Source organism: Triticum urartu, chromosome 4A (assembly GCF_056163025.1).
Source record: "Triticum urartu cultivar PI428250 chromosome 4A, HENAU_Tu73, whole genome shotgun sequence".
Classification (NCBI taxonomy): Eukaryota; Viridiplantae; Streptophyta; class Magnoliopsida; order Poales; family Poaceae; genus Triticum; species Triticum urartu.
The window spans coordinates 31,604,892-31,627,909 of NC_141876.1; the positions used below are offsets into that span (position 1 = coordinate 31,604,892).

At 46.9% G+C, this 23,018-nt stretch overlaps 1 protein-coding gene across 1 annotated transcript; it reads left to right on the top strand.

Moving 5' to 3' along the window:
- The first annotated feature begins 537 nt into the window (after window positions 1–537).
- Window positions 538–22,566, top strand: LOC125554563 (meiotic drive suppressor JIEYAO-like). Its single transcript, XM_087519518.1, has 9 exons — window positions 538–687; window positions 771–845; window positions 1,206–1,715; window positions 2,102–2,452; window positions 4,787–4,878; window positions 4,966–4,999; window positions 19,335–19,341; window positions 19,429–19,490; window positions 22,246–22,566. The coding sequence occupies exons 1-9, from the start codon at window positions 538–540 to the stop codon at window positions 22,564–22,566; spliced, it is 1,602 nt and encodes a 533-aa protein (XP_087375644.1).
- The last annotated feature ends 452 nt before the right edge of the window (window positions 22,567–23,018 follow it).

Here is a 23,018-nt window from a genome sequence, read left to right on the forward strand (position 1 = left end):
ATCTACTCTGCGAGTTGTATATAAGACAATTGAGTCATGACGTGCTTTTTTTATATGTGAAGTAAATATGATACTCAAAATGCAATTCCTGTTTTTTGTTTGGTTGGTTTGCTGACCTTATGCATGCGAAGATTTCTCATTGTGCTTTGAGTGGCGTCAGTAAGGGCAAGTTAGCTATTTGTGGGAGCCATTAACCAGTGAATATCTACTTCTTGTTGAACTGTAACATCAAATATAGCTTTTGGTTCTAGATTTTCATAATTTATATGCACCGGATTTTCTAGCACCTGTTAACTGGTATTTGATAAACTTGTTTGGCCCTTCATTTTGCATATAGCATCAGGATTTATACATAGTAAATGTAATGTTTTCTATTTGCAGCACATGTTTATGCTTCCGCGATGCACAATCCATTTTAGATTGGACTCATTTTATCTCAGGGTCTTCTGTATCATTGTTTGACCATGGCAGGATTGTAGTAATCTTGTTTGGAGCATAATTCAAAATTAAATTTCCTTGTTTCAGAAAAACGGAAGTATGGAATTGAAATTTGAGGAGGTTGCTGCCCTAGACAAAGATAACGTTAATGGTGAAGATGGATCAATTACAGTAAGAAGTGCGTATCCACTGGGTCCTTGCCCTCACTTTGAATATACTGAGGGAATCGATATGACAAAGATCGATGAGGTATGATGACTATCCATATCTGTGATATTCTTTCCCCTTCTTTTTTCTTTCCCAGTGCTGGCTCTTGACATCCTCTCTTTCAGCTTATGGCAGAAAGGTCTCTTTCCATGGCCAAGTCCAGAGCAAATGACATAATCATCCCAGACCCTACTCCTGAGGTTTTTGTTACCTTACCTTCATTTACAGAATCCGTTTGATGAGTCATTCCATTATATTAGTTGCTTGGTTTAACTCTGTAATATTATTGGGTACTTACGTTTACTGAAACAATATATTTATTGTTGTCATATATGAACCTTAGATAGGAACCATGATAGCTTTAGACCCCCTTGCTTTTTCTTCTCTCCTTGTTGGTACCTCATGTTCGGTATCTGTAGCCTACACAACTTGCTTGGGTTACAAGGTTTTGTTGTTTTATTGTTGTTGTTGTCATATATTCACCTCCAGTTAATTTTGTTGTGCTTTTAGTCGGATAACTGATGCCTTTCACCTTTTTCGACTGTGACGGATCCATCTACTGGGTGTGTGATGACTTCTTCGACAAGTATGCCAAATTGGAGCCCATCTTTTTAAAAGATAATGTCCGGTGCTTCCTCCGATTATTCAGGAACGGTGGGGGCAAGGCCATGTCATGGGATCTTTCCATCACAGCAGAAACCTTAACCTTCTTGGTCAGTTTCAATGCCCTGCAATGTGCACAACTTGTGTTGGAGGGCGAGGCACCTGAGCTCCGTGGGATGCACGCTAATCCCAACTGCATAAACAAATATGGATACTTCCCGCTCCACCAAGCTGCTGAAAGGTTCTCTGTTGACATGATCAAGCTGCTTTTACGTCATGGTGCATCAGCCAATGTACGCACAGTTGGCAAGGAAATTATTGAGGATCTACTCCCGCTGCATGTCGCAGTAGAGAATACTTGCCTGCATAAGTATCTGGAGGACAATCTGGAGGACAATCTTTCTCCCAGCCAGAATCATCTGGATTATATCTACAAGCTCATCCGTCTGCTGTGTCTACCTGAAATGGTCTGTTTCACTTCCCTCCCTTTACGAATTACTACTTTTGCAGCATGACATACGAGTAACTGTGGTCATACCATAGATCCCTAACAGCTGTTATAATGATATTAGTGATACTAAGGACTGGGCATCCTTTCATCTCCATTTGTCAGAGAAAGTAGAGTTTCTGTTTGTTACTGCATGTTCTTATAGTAAACGATAACGAGTCTTCATTGGACTATACAAAAACTGTTGCTAGTAACTAATTTAATTTTCTTTTCCTTGGAAATTGGACCTAATCCATATTTACTTTGATAGAGGAAACAAAGCGAAATATAGAAAGTTATTTAACTGTATTTGCTTGCATACAAATGCTAAATGCACTTAGATTTTTGTTCCTTGTTGTTCTACAGAAGATCTTCTTGGATACAACTAGACTGCTTGCAGAAAAAACAAATAATCTACTTGAAGAGCTCTGGAAGTACATTGAGGATGTAAAACTTATCCAGTCTGCAGTTCTACTACTGGCTGCTCAAGAGCAGATACGTGGAGGCTGTTCCTCCAGTAGTAAGAAAGATGGGTTTGACATTATCAAGAGCAGTATACTGAGGCTTTCATTTGCCTTGATATGGGGGAAAGGTTCAAATGAAATGCCACAGAAGCTTCTGGAGGAAATGAAGGCACTTCATTGCGCAGGGCTGCTTGTTGATGTAATTTCCCGTGTCGGTGAACCTCTTTCTGCATACATTCAAGCACATTCAAAGGTACACGTTTTTGGTACATTGCAGCTGTGGTGCCTCATATCTGTTACTAATGTTTTAATACTATTTGTAAATACATGCACTAGTCTTAGCAAGAAGTATGTTAATAATCTGATGTCAACTGAAAAGAACAATATCTTATGCTCCCTCCGTCTGGGTTTACGGGGCTGGCGGGCGTCCGGACAACAGCCATGCCTGCTTCTGACCACCCAAAACCCTCCTTCCTCTCCCGCACGCGTTCCCGCCAGGCGCCAGCTACCCACATTCATGCTGATGTAGAGCAGCCGCTCTATATTGAAGCCGACACAGAGCGGATGCGATCTCTCACTGGCTCTGCCATTGAAGCGGTGTGCCGGCCGAGGGTGCCGCCCGTTGCACGTCTGGCTGAACACGCCTCCTCGCCGTATTCAAACATCTCCATTAAACCCGTGTGTGCCGAGAAACCTACTTCGGCCACACGTCTGTTCACGAGTGGGTCAGCATTAACCACAACGCCGTGCAAGGTCCTCTCGTCAGCCGGCTATTTAAAGGAGGCCAGACGCCGGGCAAGAATTGCACCACTCCACCGCCTCCCATCTTGCCCTTCCACCATTTTCTCCACCCTTCCGATGGCATCCGATGAGCAGGAAGAGCAGTTCACCGGCATAAAAGCCGGCTGGGTGGCCCGCCGAGCCCATCGGATACGAGTCAGGCAACTCGCTGCTCCACCTCCCTCACCTAGCCCAACGGAGCAAGTTGCCTCTCCAAGCTGGCGCGTGGTTCAACAATTGCCACTCCAAGCTAGTTCGCAAAGGAGTGGCAAGTTGCTCCAAGCAGGCACGCGGGGGAGCACGGCGGAACGGGCATCGTGGCTGCCATGGGTGAGGCCATCCCCCGTACCATCCGTCGTCAATGTTGGCGGAACCGCGCTCGGTCAGTGGAGAAATACGTGGAGATCGACGAGTCGGTGGCGACCAGTGCGTCCGCGCCCGCCGCCGCCGTTAACATCGAGGAAAAGTAGAACACGGGAGGCCACCGCCGCTTGGGTCCCAGGAAGGCCACTGCCGATGCGTCGCCGGCGTGCACAGTCGGTGACTTCATCGGTTCAGCGCAGACCATCGTCGACCCACGCATCGGCTTCATGGAAGCGGAGTACGCACCCTTCCCCTCCGGCTGAAGCACCCCCTTTGCCACTCGATGAGCGGCGCAGCCGGACATAGGGAAGATACGGGGGAAGAGTATACCTCCGGGGCTAACGGGGCTCCCGGCAGTCCGATGAGCGGGCTGTCGGACATGAGGAAGACAAAGGGATCCGCCGCGGCTGGCCGTAGACTAGTGTACATACTTTTACCTTTTTAATGGTTCAGCGTTGGAGATGCCCTTAGCAACAAAATAGCCTGTATGAACATCAAGTGTTTTGCCAATGCTATTGCATGGTGCATGAATAGAGAACATGCTAAGAGTAACGTGGTTACTCTTGCTCCTCAAAAAAAAAGAATAGAGAACATGCGCTTGTGTCATTTCTCTCTGTCTATTTTCTACGCATGGCAGATAAACTAGCAAAAATGAGCACTTCCATGTTTTCATGGCCGCAGCTGTTTGGCAGGGCTCCAGCTCCAAATATTCTAGGTGCTGGAGCCGGGGGTATGTTAAGGGTGTTGACATGAGCCTTCTTTGTTCATGTTAGACTGGAAATTTATGCTTAAGATACAAATTTTAGCCTACAAACTCCAGGTTCTGCAAGAAACAGGGAGTTGTAGCTCATACCTTAACTTCTCTGTGGCTCTGGAGGACAGTCTAATTCAATTCAAAAACACTAGGTGTATGCAATTCATGACTAACCTTTTTAGTTTGTCTGAACTTTATTTTATTTCATATAGCCTAAATCAAATACGTTTATTATAGTTGGAATTTGAGTAACTGTAAAGTTTAGTTAAGTGTGATGCGGTTCTTGACTACTTTTCAAGGTCTGGATCATAAGCTTTGGACTACAAAACTTGTGGCAGCTAACAGGTTTTGCTTTAAGATATCAAAGATACATCAATCTAGATGAATCCACATCGGTATATTATGTACTCCCTCCGTCCCATAATGTAAGACATTATTACATCTGATATGTGTACATTATGGGATGGAGGGAGTAGTTTATAAAACCTAGTAGTGATTGTATGTTTGTAACTGTTTTTGCACACTGTTCTATTGCCTTCCAATTCATGTTGTATAACTGCAGTTTCTCCTTCAAACAATTTTTTCCATCATCTCGCTGCTTACCCTTGGTTATATGTTTGCTAAATTGTATATACAGTAGATCTGTGTTAGCCATATATTGCCTTATACAACAGTTTGTATGTCATGTAGGTGCCCCATGCTGAGGTCTTGGAACATGTTTCATCTATCCTGAAGGAGTATGGATTTTGCCCTACTGGAGATTCCATGGACACTTTAAACCTGTACTACTCTTTGTATTACTTCACACAACAATTTTCTATGTAAATAAATGGTCGTTTTGCTGATTATTTTATTTTATCTTCTTGCAGCCAGCCTTATGACTGCAAAATGTCGAACGGAGATGTCACACCCTAGCTAGTCCATGCATTAGAGTGTGCATCATGTTTACTTTCATCAAAAACTTGAAATGGGAAAGGCAGAACCCCAGCACCCCTCCTGAAATCAACTAGGGTTTACTAAAAATAATTTCAATGAACCTGAAATGCCCTTCTAAAATGTTCACCCTCTTTGCCTTGGGTTAGAACCTCTGGCAAAATAGGTGCACAATTTTCTAGGTCAACAAAGGTCACTGGATTAAATCATATGTATGTTGCCTTTGGACATTTAAATGCTAATAAATAATTTAAATGTTCAAATAATTCTGGAAGTAATTGTTTTCTGTTGGAAATAATCTAAACAGAGGCCACATTTATTTTTCAGGATTTTTGGAAACGTTTTAGTATTTTATCTAAAGCTAAACAGTTGCAATTTAATAGAAAACAGAAACAAAAATCAAAAAAAAAGAGAGAAGAAAGCCCACCTGGGCCTTACCTGTGCTGGCCCAGCCACCTGGCTCGGCCCAGCCTGCTGGCGCTGCCAGTCGTCGTCCTCCTCGCGCCAGAAGGACGCGGAGCGCGTGGCCGGCGCCCGCGGCCACACGCCGGCCACCTCCTGCTTCCGCCGACGCCCGGGAGACGCCCTGAAGTGCCACGCGACCCCCACGTCTCCCTCTCGCACTCGCTCACTCTCCCCCTTGTCTCCCTCTCTCTCTCCCGCGACGGCCGAGCGCGTACCTCGCCACCGATCGCCGTAGTCGCCACCACAGGCACCCCCTCGCCTCTCCGACGAGCCCATTAGCTCCGCCTCGACTCCCTCGTCCTCCCCACCGAGCCACGCATCGCCGGAGGCCCTGCATCACCGCCCTCGCCCTCGTCTTCAACCTCGGGCACCCGAGCCATCTCCGGTCGAATTCGCCGCCGCCAGAACCTCCCCGAGCCCGCTGACCCCCTCTCCGACTCCGCTGTGAGCCCCTCTTCTTTTCCCCCTAGTTCCCGTGCTCGATTACGCCTCGTAGCCACCGCTCCCTCCGAGCCCGAGCGCTCCTCGCCGCCGGCCATGTCGCCGTCGTGGCTACGGCCGTGTAAGCACGCGTCCGAGCGCCTCACCGTGCTCAGTACAGCACCAGGAACCCGTAGCCACCCCAGTTTCCCCCTCCCGTGCACCGTAGCATCGATTCCGACCTCGCCCGAACTCCGGCCGCCGCCACGAGCTCGAATCCGGTGAGCTCGCTCCACCCCAGCTCCTCCCACCTGCCCCACTAGATGCGCACGAGCCCCAGCTACGCGTAGCACGTCTCCGCCGTCGATTTGGTCACCGGAGGACCAAATCCGAAGCCCTCCGCCGTCTCAGGCCTCGCCGGCGTCGAGCCACCGGCGAGTTGACCCAGTTTGACCCTGGGTGGGCCCAGGAAGACCCCCCCTGAGTCTATGACAGGTGGGGCCGGTCGGCTAACTAAATTAGGATTAGTCTTAATTAATTTTAATTAAATCAGTCACTGACATGTGGGCCCAGGCCCCACTAATAAATAATTAGTGTTAATCTAATTTTGCTAATTAGCTGAGAGGCTGACAGAAGGGGCCCACCAGTCAGGTTTGACCTGGGCTGGCGCCTTTGACCTGCTGACGTCACCCTGACGCGTTGCTGACGCAGTAATTGATTTTCTGGATTTATTTTTATACAGGAAATTCCAGAAAATAGTTCAAACTTCAAAAATTCATAGAAATTCAACCATAGCTCCAAATGAGACAAATTATATATGAAAAATTATCAGAAAAATTCAATCTATCCATCTGTAATGGTTTCATGCATGACAAAACAAGTTTACCTTGCTGTTTAGGCAGAATAAGGTAATGCACTATAAATGCCATGTTAATGAGCTAATATTTGAATCCTTGATTCAAATGAGTTCATCCCTTTCTACTTTAGCCTGCATTAGGCCAAGACACAATCATATTGCCCTGTCATAGCATGCATCATATTGTTGCATATTGTCATGTGTTGATTGTGTTCCGATGTGTTCTCCGTGGTAGGTTCTGCCTCCGAGGATATTCACGAGTATCCAACTGAAGGGCAGTATCCTGCTACCACTCCATCAGGCAAGCAACCATTGATCATTCCGATACAACCCATGTTCTCGCTCCTGCTCTTGTTTACTGCATTAAGACATCGCGATTCAAACTGCTGTGTGCTACGGTAGTTGAACCCTTATCCTCTGCATGACCTGTCATTGCCACAGTAACTAGATGAAACCCACTAGCATCTGTAGGAGTTGTTTGAGCCATGTTTTGTGATTCCTACCTTGCTATGCCTGCTATGCTTAGAGTTGTGTCAGGTCTGGCTCATCTGGGTGATGGGCTAGAGTGAAATGCTTATGTCAGTAATGTGAGGGATGTGTTGAACATGTTTTGGTAAAGGTATCGATGAGAGGCCATGTAGGAGTACATGGTGGGTTGTTTCATTGAGGCCGCCCCTAAGAACTGAGATCTGTATGTGTGATTTAAGATGCAGTTACTACCGTACATTGGGCCCGAAACCAATGGACCCTCTCGGCTTCTTAATCACCCTAGTACTCTGTCCAGGAGTTGCAATTAGTTTCTGGTGTTTGTAGGTTATGTGTTGGCGGCCGTGCGTAGCGCTGACCCTAGGGGTGGGCTATGTTGCGGTAGATACACCGTGGCACAGTGTACCGAGTCACCCGTTTGGTGTCTCGGGAACCCTGTTCACATCGTTCGGGGCCGTATGTGGAAACCTCGGCCGGACTCCCTGCGGATGGAACCTGGATAGGCGATAAACCTGGACTAGGGGCTTAAGTGTTTAGGTAGGCCGTGGCCGACACCCTCGCTGGGCTTCCGCTTGAAGGTTGCCGAGTACATGTCGTGTAAGCGGCGGTAAGTGGTGAAAGCGTGTATGACGAAGTACACCCCTGCAGGGTATAAAACTATTCGAATAGCCGCGTCCGCGGTAAAGGACTACTTGATTGCCTATACAGTTCATAGACAAGTTAATGAATACTACTAAAAGACTCAAGATAAGTGTGAGTATCGAGGATGGCCCTCTTGTAGGATGATGAGGGAGGATCCCCGGTAGTGTATTGTGTTGGTGAGTAGTGGACTCGTGTGCGAAAACTATTTTATTGGTGAAGATCCGTAGGATAGCTTAGCCAAGAGTCAAAGCTGGCTTGCTGCATCAACCCCACCACCTTCTTGAGAATAAGCATGTATAGTAGGTTCTGATGTAAGACTTGCTGAGTACCTTTGTACTCATGTTTGCTTATTTATTGTTTTCAGACGACAACACTACCCCCTCCGATGGGTTTTATGTAGACCTTGACATCGATGAGTGACTAGCCACCCAGGTGGTGATCCCGGCCATGGAGGGCCCTATGTAGATAGACAGGCTTCGAGAAGCCTTCTTTCCTTCTAGAGTCTGTACTCAGACTAGTTGCTTCCGCATGTGCTTGTATGTTTGTATGATTGAGTGTCGGGTCATGTGACCCCTATCTATATGAACATGTTATGTATGCCTCTCTGGAGCCTTTAAATAAAGTACTTGAGTTGTAGAGTTTTGTTGTGATGCCATGTTGTATGTACTCATATCGAGCATATTGTGTGTATGATTGAAATGCTTGGTATGAGTGGGATCCTACAATCCAGTTGTTTATCCTTGGCAGCCTTTCTTATGGGGAAATGTAGTCTAGTGTTCCTCGAGCCATAGTAGTCCGCTACAGCCCGGTTCATCGGAGTTCTGCTAGCCCAGCACTACTGTTCAGGACACTTGACTGGCCGGCATGTGTTTCACTTCGTCCCTATGTCTGTCCCTTCGGGGAAATGTCACACGGTGACTTTCGGAGTCCTGCTTAGCCTGCTACAGCCTGGGGTTCCCCGGAGTCCTGTTAGCCTAGTGCTACAGCCCGGAATCACTCGTTGATGACCGACATGTTCGATGTGATTCATGTATGCCTGTCTCCATAGGTTTGTGCCGCTTTGGGTTCATGACTAGCCATGTCGGCCCGGGTTCTCTGTCATGTGGATGTTAGCGACACTATCATATACGTGAGCCAAAAGGCGCAAACGGTCCCGGGCCATGGTAAGGCGACACCCGTGGGATATCATGCGTGAGGCCGCAAAGTGATATGAGGTGTTACCGGCTAGATCGATGTGACTTGGAATCGGGGTCCTGACAGCGTTGGTATCAGAGCCGGACTGCCTGTAGGTTCGTTGAGCCAAACTGGTCGATGTCGAGTCTAGAAATGCTTTAGTTATATGTAGGGGAATTGATTGTGGAAGGGAACGTAAGGTTCTTTTACTTCTTTACCTATGCCTCTGATCTGAGTCATTCTCTCCTTATTCAACGTGGGCTAAGGACTAGGCTCTCTTCTTCTATCAGGTTCACGTGTTACTAATCCGTAGTAGCTTATAGGATTATTGTTACGAGTTCCAGTCCAGTTTCTACTATTCTTAGTATGTTGCTATTTGAATCAGAACCTTGATATGATGTTGTTGAGCGGTATTGTGAACTGTTGTGGATGTCTCAAATCTTTTTCTGGGCATTTACAGCCGTTATGCTGTCCAATTTTCCCTAGAAATTCTAATGTCTTTGCCTTGTGGTTGTGCTTTCAGATGGCCAACCGTCCTCAAAACCAAGTGGTTCGCCTGACCAGGTGCCTCGACGTGCCCGGTCATACTGCTATGTTAGTCCGAGTCATGATCGAGACACGATACCGTTGGTATCCCGAATACACTGTTGAGGAGCAGTTCCACGATTTTAATCAAAGCCAATATCTCTGCACCGTCAGGATATTTCCTTCTTATCCTGGATCTACTGAGCCCCTTCACTGTTCCTATGGACTCGGGGTTACTGTTGAGATGGCTGTGCAGGATGCTGCCTATTCCATGATGACCATTTTGCGAGTCCGGACTGGCCTGCTTCGGAACACCGATTTCTGTTACATGCCAGCTTCACTTCCGGGAGCGCAAGGGTATCTTCAGGCTATCTATGCTGACTCCACTCAGGAGGACTCACTAACTCGTACCACTGCCGAGTTGCTCGAAGATAAGGACCGAGAGAATCGGGCCTTAAGGCTGGAGCTTTTCAATACCCGTGTTGATCATTGGGCCACATTGACTCGGTTTGCACCTGCGGTGCAAGCTGGATGTATGGATACAAGGGATCTGTATCCTGTGAGATCAGCTCTGCCAGACATGGTGGATTGGCGTGATGTGGGAGGCATCACCCCACCCCGTGGTCCCCGCAGGCCACCGTTCGTTGGTCCAAGACCTCATCCTAGCCCTTTTGGTCCACAGGCTCCTCAGGACTGTCTGTTTCCGGATGGTCATGTTGAACTTCCAGGTTACGGAGGTGACTTCTATGAGAACTACTACGGAGCTGTCTGAGTTAGTAGTAGTACCACTAGTATTGTAGTAGTTGTATTTCCACTGTCCCGCGTGACTTGTGGAATACGACTTAGTGAGTAGTCAATTCCGGAGGTGTAGACAAATAATGTATAGGAGCTTGGAATGCTTCCGATGAGATGTAATGTCTTCCATCATAGTTGTACTGTAGCCTGGGCTTGTACTAAACTATGTATGATGTGTATGACCGTTGGTATATATATGGCAATTTTATATTACCATGTCATGCGGATGAACATCTCTGCATTCCGTGTTATCCATTACATTCTGCACTTCCTTGCTAAGTTTGAGCCATCCTTGTCTAAACCGTTGTCTTGTTTTCTCCTAGGATGGTCAACACTCGCAGCAACCCTGCTGCCCCGGAGCAGGGGGAAGCCAGTGCAGCTAGGGGTGAAAATCTGCCTCACCCGCCTTCTCTGGCCGAAGTGATGCTAGAGGCGGAAGGAAACAAGCGTGAGACTAACCGCCTGCTGGAGCGGATTGAGCAGAACACTGCACGCCACCCACGAAATGACTTGGTGTCAATCAATGACTTTATCAAGTTGTACCCACCAAAGTTCAACCATTCCGTCGAGCCCCTCGACGCGGATGACTGGCTTCGCAGCATCACCCACAAGCTACGTTCTGCCAACGTGGCCGAAGCCGACAAGGTTACTTATGCTGCCTATCACCTCGAAGGCCCTGCTAGCCTTTGGTGGGAAAACTTCGAAGCTATGCGCCCGGTCGGCCAAATCACTACTTGGGCTGAATTCAGTGAGGCTTTCCGTGAGCATCACATTCCGGAAGGTCTCATGGATCGCAAGAGGGAGGAGTTCTGTAACTTCACCCAAGGAAGACTGACTGTGGATGCTTACAGTCGTGAATTTGGGAATCTGGCACGCTATGCTCCCGAAGAGGTATCTACTGACGCCAAGAAGCAAGCAAGGTTCCGCAAGGGACTTAGCCCTGAGCTTCGCCGCGATCTCCGTCTGCACGAGTGCACATCTTTTCAGAAGTTCGTAAATAAAGCCATCAGTGCTGAGACGGGCCAGACTGATTATGATGCTTCACGCAAGCACTCCCGTGATTTTGGCTCTTCATCCGGCTCTGGGGCTCAGAAGCGCCGGGTGTGGATTCCAAGCATGGCACTACCACCCAGGTTCATTCCGAGGCCATCCTTTGAGGCGCCTCGTCCCAACCAGCAATTTGCACCGCCCAAGCCCTATGGTGGCCCCGCTGCTAATGCTGCTCCACGCCCCAATGTGGTGACATGCTTCAAGTGTGGAGAGCCGGGTCACTATAGTCGAGAGTGTCCCCAGAACAACCCCAATCAAGCTGGAAAGTCCGTTGGCCGTGGTAAGGCCGCGGGGAAGACTTTCTACGCCAAGCCGGCCACCACTGCCCGTGGCCATGTCAACTATGTTTCAGCCGAGGAGGCTCATGAGGATCCTGACGTCGTCCTTGGTACGCTCCTTGTTAAGTGCCATCCGGCATCTGTTCTTTTCGATACTGGAGCATCTCATTCATTCATATCCGAGAACTATGCTCGATTGCATAACACAACATTCTGTGACATGCCCACTTCCATGGTAATTCAAACTCCGGGTTCCAAATGGCAAACTTCTAGAGTAAGCCATGGGAACGAAATTCTTGTCGATAGACTTGTCTTCCTTGCATCCTTGATAGCTCTCAAGTCCACGAACATAAACATCATCTTGGGTATGGACTGGATGTCAGCTCATTACGCTAAGATTGATTGTGCCACTAGAATCGTTCAACTTACTCACCCCTCGGGCAAGACAGTTAATGTTTTAACTCGAGTGGCCAAGCGCCAACTTTACTCCCTAAATGCCAACCCCCTTCCAGACCTTGAGGATGTTCCGGTAGTCCGAGATTTTCCGGATGTCTTTCCAGAAGAACTGCCAGGTGTTCCACCTGACAGGGATGTCGAGTTTGTGATAGATCTTGTTCCAGGAACTGTTCCAATTTCTAGAAGACCCTACAAGATGGCACCCTTAGAACTAGCCGAGCTTAAGAACCAACTCGATGAGTCCTTGAAAAAGGGTTTCATCCGTCCTAGTTCCTCTCCTTGGGCTTGCCCCGTCCTCTTCGTCAAGAAGAAGGATGGAACGGATCGAATGGTTGTGGATTACCGACCTATCAATTTGGTCACCATCAAGAACAAATACCCGCTTCCCAGGATCAACGATCTGTATGATCAGCTCACTGGATCCTCAGTCTTCTCCAAGATGGATTTGAGGTTGGGCTACCATCAAATCAAAATCAAAAACGGGGACATTCCCAAAACGGCCTTTGTTACTCGTTATGGCCAATACGAGTACACCGTCATGTCCTTCGGTTTAACCAATGCCCCGGCTACCTTCTCTCGGTTAATGAACTCGGTCTTCATGGAGTACTTGGATAAATTCGTCGTAGTATACCTCGATGACATACTCATCTACTCCAAGAATGAAGAGGATCATGCCGAACATCTAAGGCTGGTATTGATGAAACTTCGAGAGCATCGCCTTTACGCCAAGTTCTCCAAGTGTGAATTTTGGTTGCCAGAAGTGACCTATCTAGGCCATGTAATCTCTGGTAAGGGTATTGCCGTCAATCCCGAGCGAGTTCAAGCCGTCCTTGATTGGACTCCACCTGAAACGGTCAAGCAAGTTCGGAGTTTCCTTGGCCTAGCAAGCTATTGCCGCCGCTTCGTCGAGAATTTCTCCAAGGTTGCTAAACCTCTAACTGAACTCCTCAAGAAAGATAAAAAGTTCGAGTGGACTCCATAGTGCGAGATCAGTTTTCAGGAACTGAAAAGACGTCTGACATCTGCCCCCGTACTGGTACCACCAGACTTCTCCAAGGACTTTATTATCTATTGTGACGCCTCGCGACAAGGACTAGGTTGCATACTCATGCAAGATCGTCAGGTAATTGCCTATGCCTCACGGCAATTACACCCGCATGAGGAAAATTATCCTACACATGATCTAGAGCTTGCAGCTGTAGTCCATGCACTTAAAACCTGGCGACATTACCTTCTCGGTAATCGTTGCGAGATCTTCACCGATCACCAAAGTTTAAAATATATCTTCACCCAACCAGATTTGAATCTCAGGCAAAGACGTTGGGTCGAGTTGATCTCGGATTACGACTTAGGAATAACTTACACCCCGGGCAAAGCCAATGTCATGGCTGATGCGCTAAGCCGTAAGTCCTATTGTAACAACCTGATGTTACAACAAAGTCAACCACTTCTCCATGAGGAATTTCGTAAACTTAATCTTCACATTGTTCCTCGAGGATTCCTTTCCACCCTGGTGGCGAAACCTACCCTTACGGATCAGATTATCAAGGCACAGAAGGTAGATCCGGGAATCTCCCGTATTAAGAGAAACATTAAGAAAGGAGTCGCGAATTGTTTCTCCATTGATGATCAAGGTGTCGTATACTTTGGGAATCGCCTAGTGGTTCCAAAGGCGCGAAACCTGAGGCGACTGATCCTCAAGGAAGCTCATGAATCCCCTTTCACCATTCATCCCGGTAGTACCAAAATGTATCAAGACCTACGCCAGAGGTTTTGGTGGACTAGGATGAAGAGAGAAATTGCTCAATACATTGCTAATTGCGACGTTTGTCGTCGTGTTAAAGCAGAGCATCAACGGCCTGCTGGCACCCTTCAACCTTTGACTATTCCTGAATGGAAATGGGATAAAATCAATATGGATTTCATCACTGGGTTTCCCAGGACCAAGAGAGGGAATAATGCCATCTTCGTCGTGATCGACCGACTTTCCAAAGTAGCCCATTTCCTACCTGTTCGTGAGTGTATCACCGCTAGCCAGCTAGCCGAGTTATACATCTCCCGGATAGTGTCTCTTCATGGTGTTCCATTGGAAATTAACTCAGACCATGGGAGTCTCTTCACCTCTCGATTTTGGGAAAGTTTCCAAAATGCTATGGGAACTCGTCTCTCTTTTAGCACCGCCTTTCATCCCCAATCAAGCGGTCAAGTAGAACGAGTCAATCAAATTCTGGAAGATATGCTCCGAGCCTCTGTCATCTCGTTCGGAATGAGTTGGGAGAAATGCCTCCCATTCGCGGAGTTTGCCTATAACAATAGTTATCAAGCCAGCTTAGGCAAGGCTCCTTTCGAAGTTCTCTATGGATGGAAATGTCGAACGCCTCTTAACTGGTCAGAAACCAGGGAAAGACAACTCTTTGGCCCGGATATGATTCAGGAAGCAGAAGAGAAGGTTCGCGTTATTCATGAGAAATTGAAAACAGCCCAATCTCGTCAAAAGAGTCAATATGATCGTAAACATAAGCCTATGACTTATGAAGTCGATGAGAAGGCCTACCTTCGGGTTACTCCGTTAAAGGGAACCCATCATTTCGGTATCAAAGGCAAATTGGCCCCTCGTTACATTGGACCCTTTCGCATTCTTGCCAAACGAGGAGAAGTTGCCTACCAATTGGAACTACCTCCGCATATTTTCAGAGTTCACAATGTCTTCCACGTTTCACAACTCAGGCGTTGCTTCGCGGATCCTATCCGCGGGGTGGACCACGAAACGCTTGATCTACAAGATAACCTCTCTTATCGGGAATATCCCGTTCGTATCCTTGATCAAGCCGAGCGTACCACTCGACGTCATAACATCAAGTTTCTCAAGGTTCAATGGTCACATCATTCCGAGGAAGAAGCCACTTGGGAAAGGGAGGATCGTCTTCGACTCGAGTACCCCACCTTCTTTCCAGAGGATCCTAAATCTCGGGACGAGATTCTTTTGAGTGGGGGTGAGTTGTCACACCCTAGCTAGTCCATGCATTAGAGTGTGCATCATGTTTACTTTCATCAGAAACTTGAAATGGGAAAGGCAGAACCCCAGCACCCCTCCTGAAATCAACTAGGGTTTACTAAAAATAATTTCAATGAACCTGAAATGCCCTTCTAAAATGTTCACCCTCTTTGCCTTGGGTTAGAACCTCTGGCAAAATAGGTGCACAATTTTCTAGGTCAACAAAGGTCACTGGATTAAATCATATGTATGTTGCCTTTGGACATTTAAATGCTAATAAATAATTTAAATGTTCAAATAATTCTGGAAGTAAATGTTTTCTGTTGGAAATAATCTAAACAGAGGCCACATTTATTTTCAGGATTTTTGGAAACGTTTTAGTATTTTATCTAAAGCTAAACAGTTGCAATTTAATAGAAAACAGAAACAAAAATCAAAAAAAAAGAGAGAAGAAAGCCCACCTGGGCCTTACCTGTGCTGGCCCAGCCACCTGGCTCGGCCCAGCCTGCTGGCGCTGCCAGTCGTCGTCCTCCTCGCGCCAGAAGGACGCGGAGCGCGTGGCCGGCGCCCGCGGCCACACGCCGGCCACCTCCTGCTTCCGCCGACGCCCGGGAGACGCCCTGAAGTGCCACGCGACCCCCACGTCTCCCTCTCGCACTCGCTCACTCTCCCCCTCGTCTCCCTCTCTCTCTCCCGCGACGGCCGAGCGCGTACCTCGCCGCCGATCGCCGTAGTCGCCACCACAGGCACCTCCTCGCTTCTCCGACGAGCCCATTAGCTCCGCCTCGACTCCCTCGTCCTCCCCACCGAGCCACGCATCGCCGGAGGCCCTGCATCACCGCCCTCGCCCTCGTCTTCAACCTCGGGCACCCGAGCCATCTCCGGTCGAATTCGCCGCCGCCAGAACCTCCCCGAGCCCGCTGACCCCCTCTCCGACTCCGCTGTGAGCCCCTCTTCTTTCCCCCCTAGTTCCCGTGCTCGATTACGCCTCGTAGCCACCGCTCCCTCCGAGCCCGAGCGCTCCTCGCCGCCGGCCATGTCGCCGTCGTGGCTACGGCCGTGTAAGCACGCGTCCGAGCGCCTCACCGTGCTCAATACAGCACCAGGAACCCGTAGCCACCCCAGTTTCCCCCTCCCGTGCACCGTAGCGATTCCGACCTCGCCCGAACTCCGGCCGCCGCCACGAGCTCGAATCCGGTGAGCTCGCTCCACCCCAGCTCCTCCCACCTGCCCCACTAGATGCGCACGAGCCCCAGCTACGCGTAGCACGTCTCCGCCGTCGATTTGGTCACCGGAGGACCAAATCCGAAGCCCTCCGCCGTCTCGGGCCTCGCCGGCGTCGAGCCGCCGGCGAGTTGACCCAGTTTGACCCTGGGTGGGCCCAGGAAGACCCCCCCTGAGTCTATGACAGGTGGGGCCGGTCGGCTAACTAAATTAGGATTAGTCTTAATTAATTTTAATTAAATCAGTCACTGACATGTGGGCCCAGGCCCCACTAATAAATAATTAGTGTTAATCTAATTTTGCTAATTAGCTGAGAGGCTGACAGAAGGGGCCCACCAGTCAGGTTTGACCTGGGCTGGCGCCTTTGACCTGCTGACGTCACCCTGACGCGTTGCTGACGCAGTAATTGATTTTCTGGATTTATTTTTATACAGGAAATTCCAGAAAATAGTTCAAACTTCAAAAATTCATAGAAATTCAACCATAGCTCCAAATGAGACAAATTATATATGAAAAATTATCAGAAAAATTCAATCTATCCATCTGTAATGGTTTCATGCATGACAAAACAAGTTTACCTTGCTGTTTAGGCAGAATAAGGTAATGCACTATAAATGCCATGTTAATGAGCTAATATTTGAATCCTTGATTCAAATGAGTTCATCCCTTTCTACTTTAGCCTGCATTAGGCCAAGACACAATCATATTGCCCTGTCATAGCATGCATCATATTGTTGCATATTGTCGTGTGTTGATTGTGTTCCGATGTGTTCTCCGTGGTAGGTTCTGCCTCCGAGGATATTCACGAGTATCCAACTGAAGGGCAGTATCCCGCTACCACTCCATCAGGCAAGCAACCATTGATCATTCCGATACAACCCATGTTCTCGCTCCTGCTCTTGTTTACTGCATTAAGACATCGCGATTCAAACTGCTGTGTGCTACGGTAGTTGAACCCTTATCCTCTGCATGACCTGTCATTGCCACAGTAACTAGATGAAACCCACTAGCATCTGTAGGAGTTGTTTGAGCCATGTTTTGTGATTCCTACCTTGCTATGCCTGCTATGCTTAGAGTTGTGTCAGGTCTGGCTCATCTGGGTGATGGGCTAGAGTGAAATGCTTATGTCAGTAATGTGAGGGATGTGTTGAACATGTTTTGGTAAAGGTATCAATGAGAGGCCATGTAGGAGTACATGGTGGGTTGTTTCATTGAGGCCGTCCCTAAGAACTGAGATCTGTATGTGTGATTTAAGATGCAGTTACTACCGTACATTGGGCCCGAAACCAATGGACCCCCTCGGCTTCTTAATCACCCTAGTACTCTGTCCAGGAGTTGCAATTAGTTTCTGGTGTTTGTAGGTTATGTGTTGGCGGCCGTGCGTAGCGCTGACCCTAGGGGTGGGCTATGTTGCGGTAGATACACCGTGGCACGGTGTACCGAGTCACCCGTTTGGTGTCTCGGGAACCCTGTTCACATCGTTCGGGGCCGTATGTGGAAACCTCGGCCGGACTCCCTGCGGATGGAACCTGGATAGGCGATAAACCTGGACTAGGGGCTTAAGTGTTTAGGTAGGCCGTGGCCGACACCCTCGCTGGGCTTCCGCTTGAAGGTTGCCGAGTACATGTCGTGTAAGCGGCGGTAAGTGGTGAAAGCGTGTATGACGAAGTACACCCCTGCAGGGTATAAAACTATTCGAATAGCCGCGTCCGCGGTAAAGGACTACTTGATTGCCTATACAGTTCATAGACAAGTTAATGAATACTACTAAAAGACTCAAGATAAGTGTGAGTATCGAGGATGGCCCTCTTGTAGGATGATGAGGGAGGATCCCCGGTAGTGTATTGTGTTGGTGAGTAGTGGACTCGTGTGCGAAAACTATTTTATTGGTGAAGATCCGTAGGATAGCTTAGCCAAGAGTCAAAGCTGGCTTGCTGCATCAACCCCACCACCTTCTTGAGAATAAGCATGTATAGTAGGTTCTGATGTAAGACTTGCTGAGTACCTTTGTACTCATGTTTGCTTATTTATTGTTTTCAGACGACAACACTACCCCCTCCGATGGGTTTTATGTAGACCTTGACATCGATGAGTGACTAGCCACCCAGGTGGTGATCCCGGCCATGGAGGGCCCTATGTAGATAGACAGGCTTCGAGAAGCCTTCTTTCCTTCTAGAGTCTGTACTCAGACTAGTTGCTTCCGCATGTGCTTGTATGTTTGTATGATTGAGTGTCGGGTCATGTGACCCCTATCTGTATGAACATGTTATGTATGGCTCTCTGGAGCCTTTAAATAAAGTACTTGAGTTGTAGAGTTTTGTTGTGATGCCATGTTGTATGTACTCATATCGAGCATATTGTGTGTATGATTGAAATGCTTGGTATGAGTGGGATCCGACAATCTAGTTGTTTATCCTTGGCTGCCTTTCTTATGGGGAAATGTAGTCTAGTGTTCCTCGAGCCATAGTAGTCCGCTACAGCCCGGTTCACCGGAGTCCTGCTTGCCCAGCACTACTGTTCAGGACACTTGACTGGCCGGCATGTGTTTCACTTCGTCCATATGTCTGTCCCTTCGGGGAAATGTCACACGGTGACTTCCGGAGTCCTGCTTAGCCTGCTACAGCCCGGGGTTCCCCGGAGTCCTGTTAGCCCAGTGCTACAGCCCGGAACCACTCGTTGATGACCGACATGTTCGATGTGATTCATGTATGCCTGTCTCCATAGGTTTGTCCGCTTTGGGTTCATGACTAGCCATGTCGGCCCGGGTTCTCTGTCCTGTGGATGCTAGCGACACTATCATATACGTGAGCCAAAAGGCGCAAACGGTCCCGGGCCATGGTAAGGCGACACCCGTGGGATATCGTGCGTGAGGCCGCAAAGTGATATGAGGTGTTACCGGCTAGATCGATGTGACTTGGAATCGGGGTCCTGACAGGAGAGTCATGTGGTACAGTTGTGTCAGGCTCAAGTGATTCTTGTTAAGTTTATCAAACATGAGTCTAATATCTCCTTTTTTTCTTTAAATGGATAATAGGGTCTACAGATGCAAACAGGGCAGCTATGAAAACAGCCAATCTGCATGCTGCAAAGGAAAAGGTAATGCGTCTACTTTTGGATAGACTGATGGTGGTTGGTAATGAGTAACAATGTTGTGGCGGCAAAATGAAAGGAAGCTATAAGAAATTTTGCCCTTTCCCCTTTCTTTCACCTTATTTAAAATTATGCGAAGTGAAAATTTCCCAAATTGACGAATCCCATGAAGGCTTTTGGATACATAGTAAAATCTTTGTTTTAAGGTTTGCTTTTTTGACTTTTGACTGCTCGACTTGCCCTAATCTCGGGTCCAGGTCACTACTGTTGGAGGTGAGGGCCTCTCCCTTATGGCATGGGAGCACAGTACACAAACACAAGTCACCATTAGACCTTAATGCTAATTTTGGTGCAGCAGCACCGAGCAGCTTTGCCTACACCTTATGGCAGCACAAAATGGGTCACTAACTAGAGCACAAAGTGATGGTTTTGGTGCTGCAAAGCTGGGTGCTTTCTAGTGGTGTATTCATCCATATTTAAAGAGTACAAGTATTCGTGTTCTAATGGACTTCGGCTACTGAACTTGGACAGGTTCAAGCTGCTTCCAGTGCTCATTAATTGAGATACTCCCTCTGATCCATATTACTTGTCGCTCACACTTGATGTATCTAGACGTATTTCAGTGCTAGATACATCCATTTGAGTGACAACTAATATGGATCGGAGGAATACAAAATATCTAAATTCTAGCCTACAATAATACCTAGTTTGTGTTCACACACACTGCCTACAATACCTAGTGTGTGTGTGTATATAAACTAGGTTTTACTACTAGGACAAAGAACCAAAAAAAAGGCAGCCTGGTGCATGTAGCTCCCGCTTGTGCAGGGTGTGCAGGGTCCGGGAAGGGTCTGAACACTTTTGGTTTTTTGTACGCAGCCTTCCCTGCATTTCTGCAAGAGGCTATTTCCAGGGTTTTCGTACTAGGACAGCCAAGCAGAAAACAGTCATCCAATATTTGTCTGTACGGATGGAACTCTATTTATCTATGCAATTCCCCATATCCGACGCACTTGACAGCAATCTTCGTTGCCTTGCTTGCTGGCTAAGCCACCATGGTTGGTTTGCCTTCCTTCTTTGAAGCAGAAAGAAATAGCTAGTTTGGCACTGCTTTGAGTTGCCTCCAAATGCGTATGACCTATCGCAGTGCCATGGCATTCCAACTATGACTCATCTCTGCCATCCTAATGTGCTGTGTTTTCCATCAGATTCTTTACCAAAGAAAAGGGCTAAATGCAATAAAAAGTAGGCATAATTAGCTTAATAAGTTGCTGAACTGTGTAGATTCCAAGTAAGACTTGCACATTGTTGTTATTACTTATTTCCAACAGCTTAGTGTTCTTGAATGATTTGTTGCATCTGAAATTTCTTTGGTGCCTGCGAGAAAGATTCTGATAAAAGAATATGCGGGTAATATAATCGTTGAGGCAATAAAAAATGCATGTTTCAGTTGCTATGTTTGTGCCATGTCTTGTACTGGTTCAATAGCTTATTACCCCCTCCTTTCCGGTTTAAGGGCCCTAGGGCTCATCTTAAAAAAAATGTTTTTCTGTTTTCTTAGTCTCAATTCTACTACTTACCATCACATGTTCAGATTTTAAGGTGCATTAAATCACTGCATGCAAGAATCAAGAGACAACTCACATATGCATGCACAAGTTCTTGGTCATTTAGTGGTCATGCATGCATGCGTTGTAATTAATGCATCGATAACACAACTTTTTGGGGGAAACGAGTGTACTAATCAAGTAATTTTGCAAACTACAAAATTTATTCCACCACTCACCATCTATCTTGGTTGGAGGAATTTTCAAATTAAGCCCTATAAACCGGAAAGGAGGGAGTATGTTGCTTTAGGCTGGTCATAGTGGGAGTAATTTAGCTAGTAACATAGTGCAACCCAAGATAACTTTGCTTATGTGGCATGTACTAGTTAATGAGGAGGTGTTTTGAGTAACATAATATGTTACCATCGCATAACACTTATGACATGTTTTGAGTTACATAAAATGAGTCTACAAGCTAATAAATACAACCACCTTTGACACTACCTCTATGTTACTCCCCACTATGAATGTAGTAACATACTTAGACTAGTGCCATATGCATGACACTAGTGTAAGTTACTCCCCACTATCATAGTAGTAGTAACATAACATACCCCAAGGCAAATTTGCTTATGTGGCAAGAATTTAATGAGGGGAGAGATGCTTGTGGTGACATAATATGTTACTTAACACACCCTGAGGCAAAATGAGTCTACATTTCAATTAATGAAGGCTTGCATCCATATGTAACTATCCATTAGAGCATGGTTAATAATATAGCCAGCTGCTGGCTATATGAAACTGCCATGTCACCTGTACTCATCATTCATAGTCACTTTATACAATAGTGTAGGCTATAAGGTTGGCTATCTTATCTCTTTCTCTTTCTTCACATTTATTGTAATTGCCTTGGAATACATATAGCTAGGCTCTTGCATGAGAGCCTACTTTCTTTACTTCCTCACATCTTTACTTTCTATAAGCCCACTATCGTACTTGCTCTTATGGAGGTAGTAACATAGACTAGTAACATATGCATGTTACTAGTCTAAGATACTTCCCACTACTTAATTACTGCACTGTAGTAACTTCATTCATATCTTATGATACCCAATTTTGTGTATTGATCAACATACAACATCTCAAGTGAGAGGTGCTGGCTGATCATGCTCATCTGGTTTCTTATGCTGTATCTGTATTGCAATATGTGACAGGCTGCGAGAAAGGAAGCAGGTGGAGGATGGGATCCCACATATGCAAGGAGAAGTTTTTTCCCATATTGGAGATCAGTGTTACAAGCCCGGTTTCCTGTGAAGGTGTATCCAGCCTATGCAAGAACAGATGCTAGGTCTGGGCTTGATCTTGAACAACTCCGTGTCTCTCTGAGAAGCTCAAAGGCCAATGGATCTACTCCAACTCCAAATATAGTCCTTCCGGTGCGAAGGATCTCACCACTTACAAAAAATAATCAACCCACAAGGCGCTTTATCACTACTGCTACTGGTGCATTCAAGCTCTTGAAGGCGCTAAAGTAGAGTAGAAAGGTATGCCAGGAGTTTCATCTCACTGTCCCAAGTTTTCTAAACATGCACCACATAAACACATGGAAAGAAAGAGCTGTCGTGCTGCCACCTTTAACTAGTAAGATAAGTTGTTGATATAACATTAAGGAGTGGTGATTTGCTTGATAGGGTTGGGTATTCTATTATTTTGTCATTTTCCCGCCGTTGTAAGTTTGTAGTTTCCATGTTCTTCTACTTCAACACGGCTACGCCAAGCTTGGGTGTATGTTTGTTTGCTTGGCAATGAGCAACCCTGCTGTTATCTCTTTCCTCCAACTGGTCCATATGCAAATAATTTAGATGATAGTGACATCCAAATCCTTGTGGATGTGAAGCAACAGAGATGTACTTACTGTGTAGTATGTTAGCCCTGGAAATGTACAACACATTTGATCTTAGTAGTCATCCTAACACCGATAATGTGG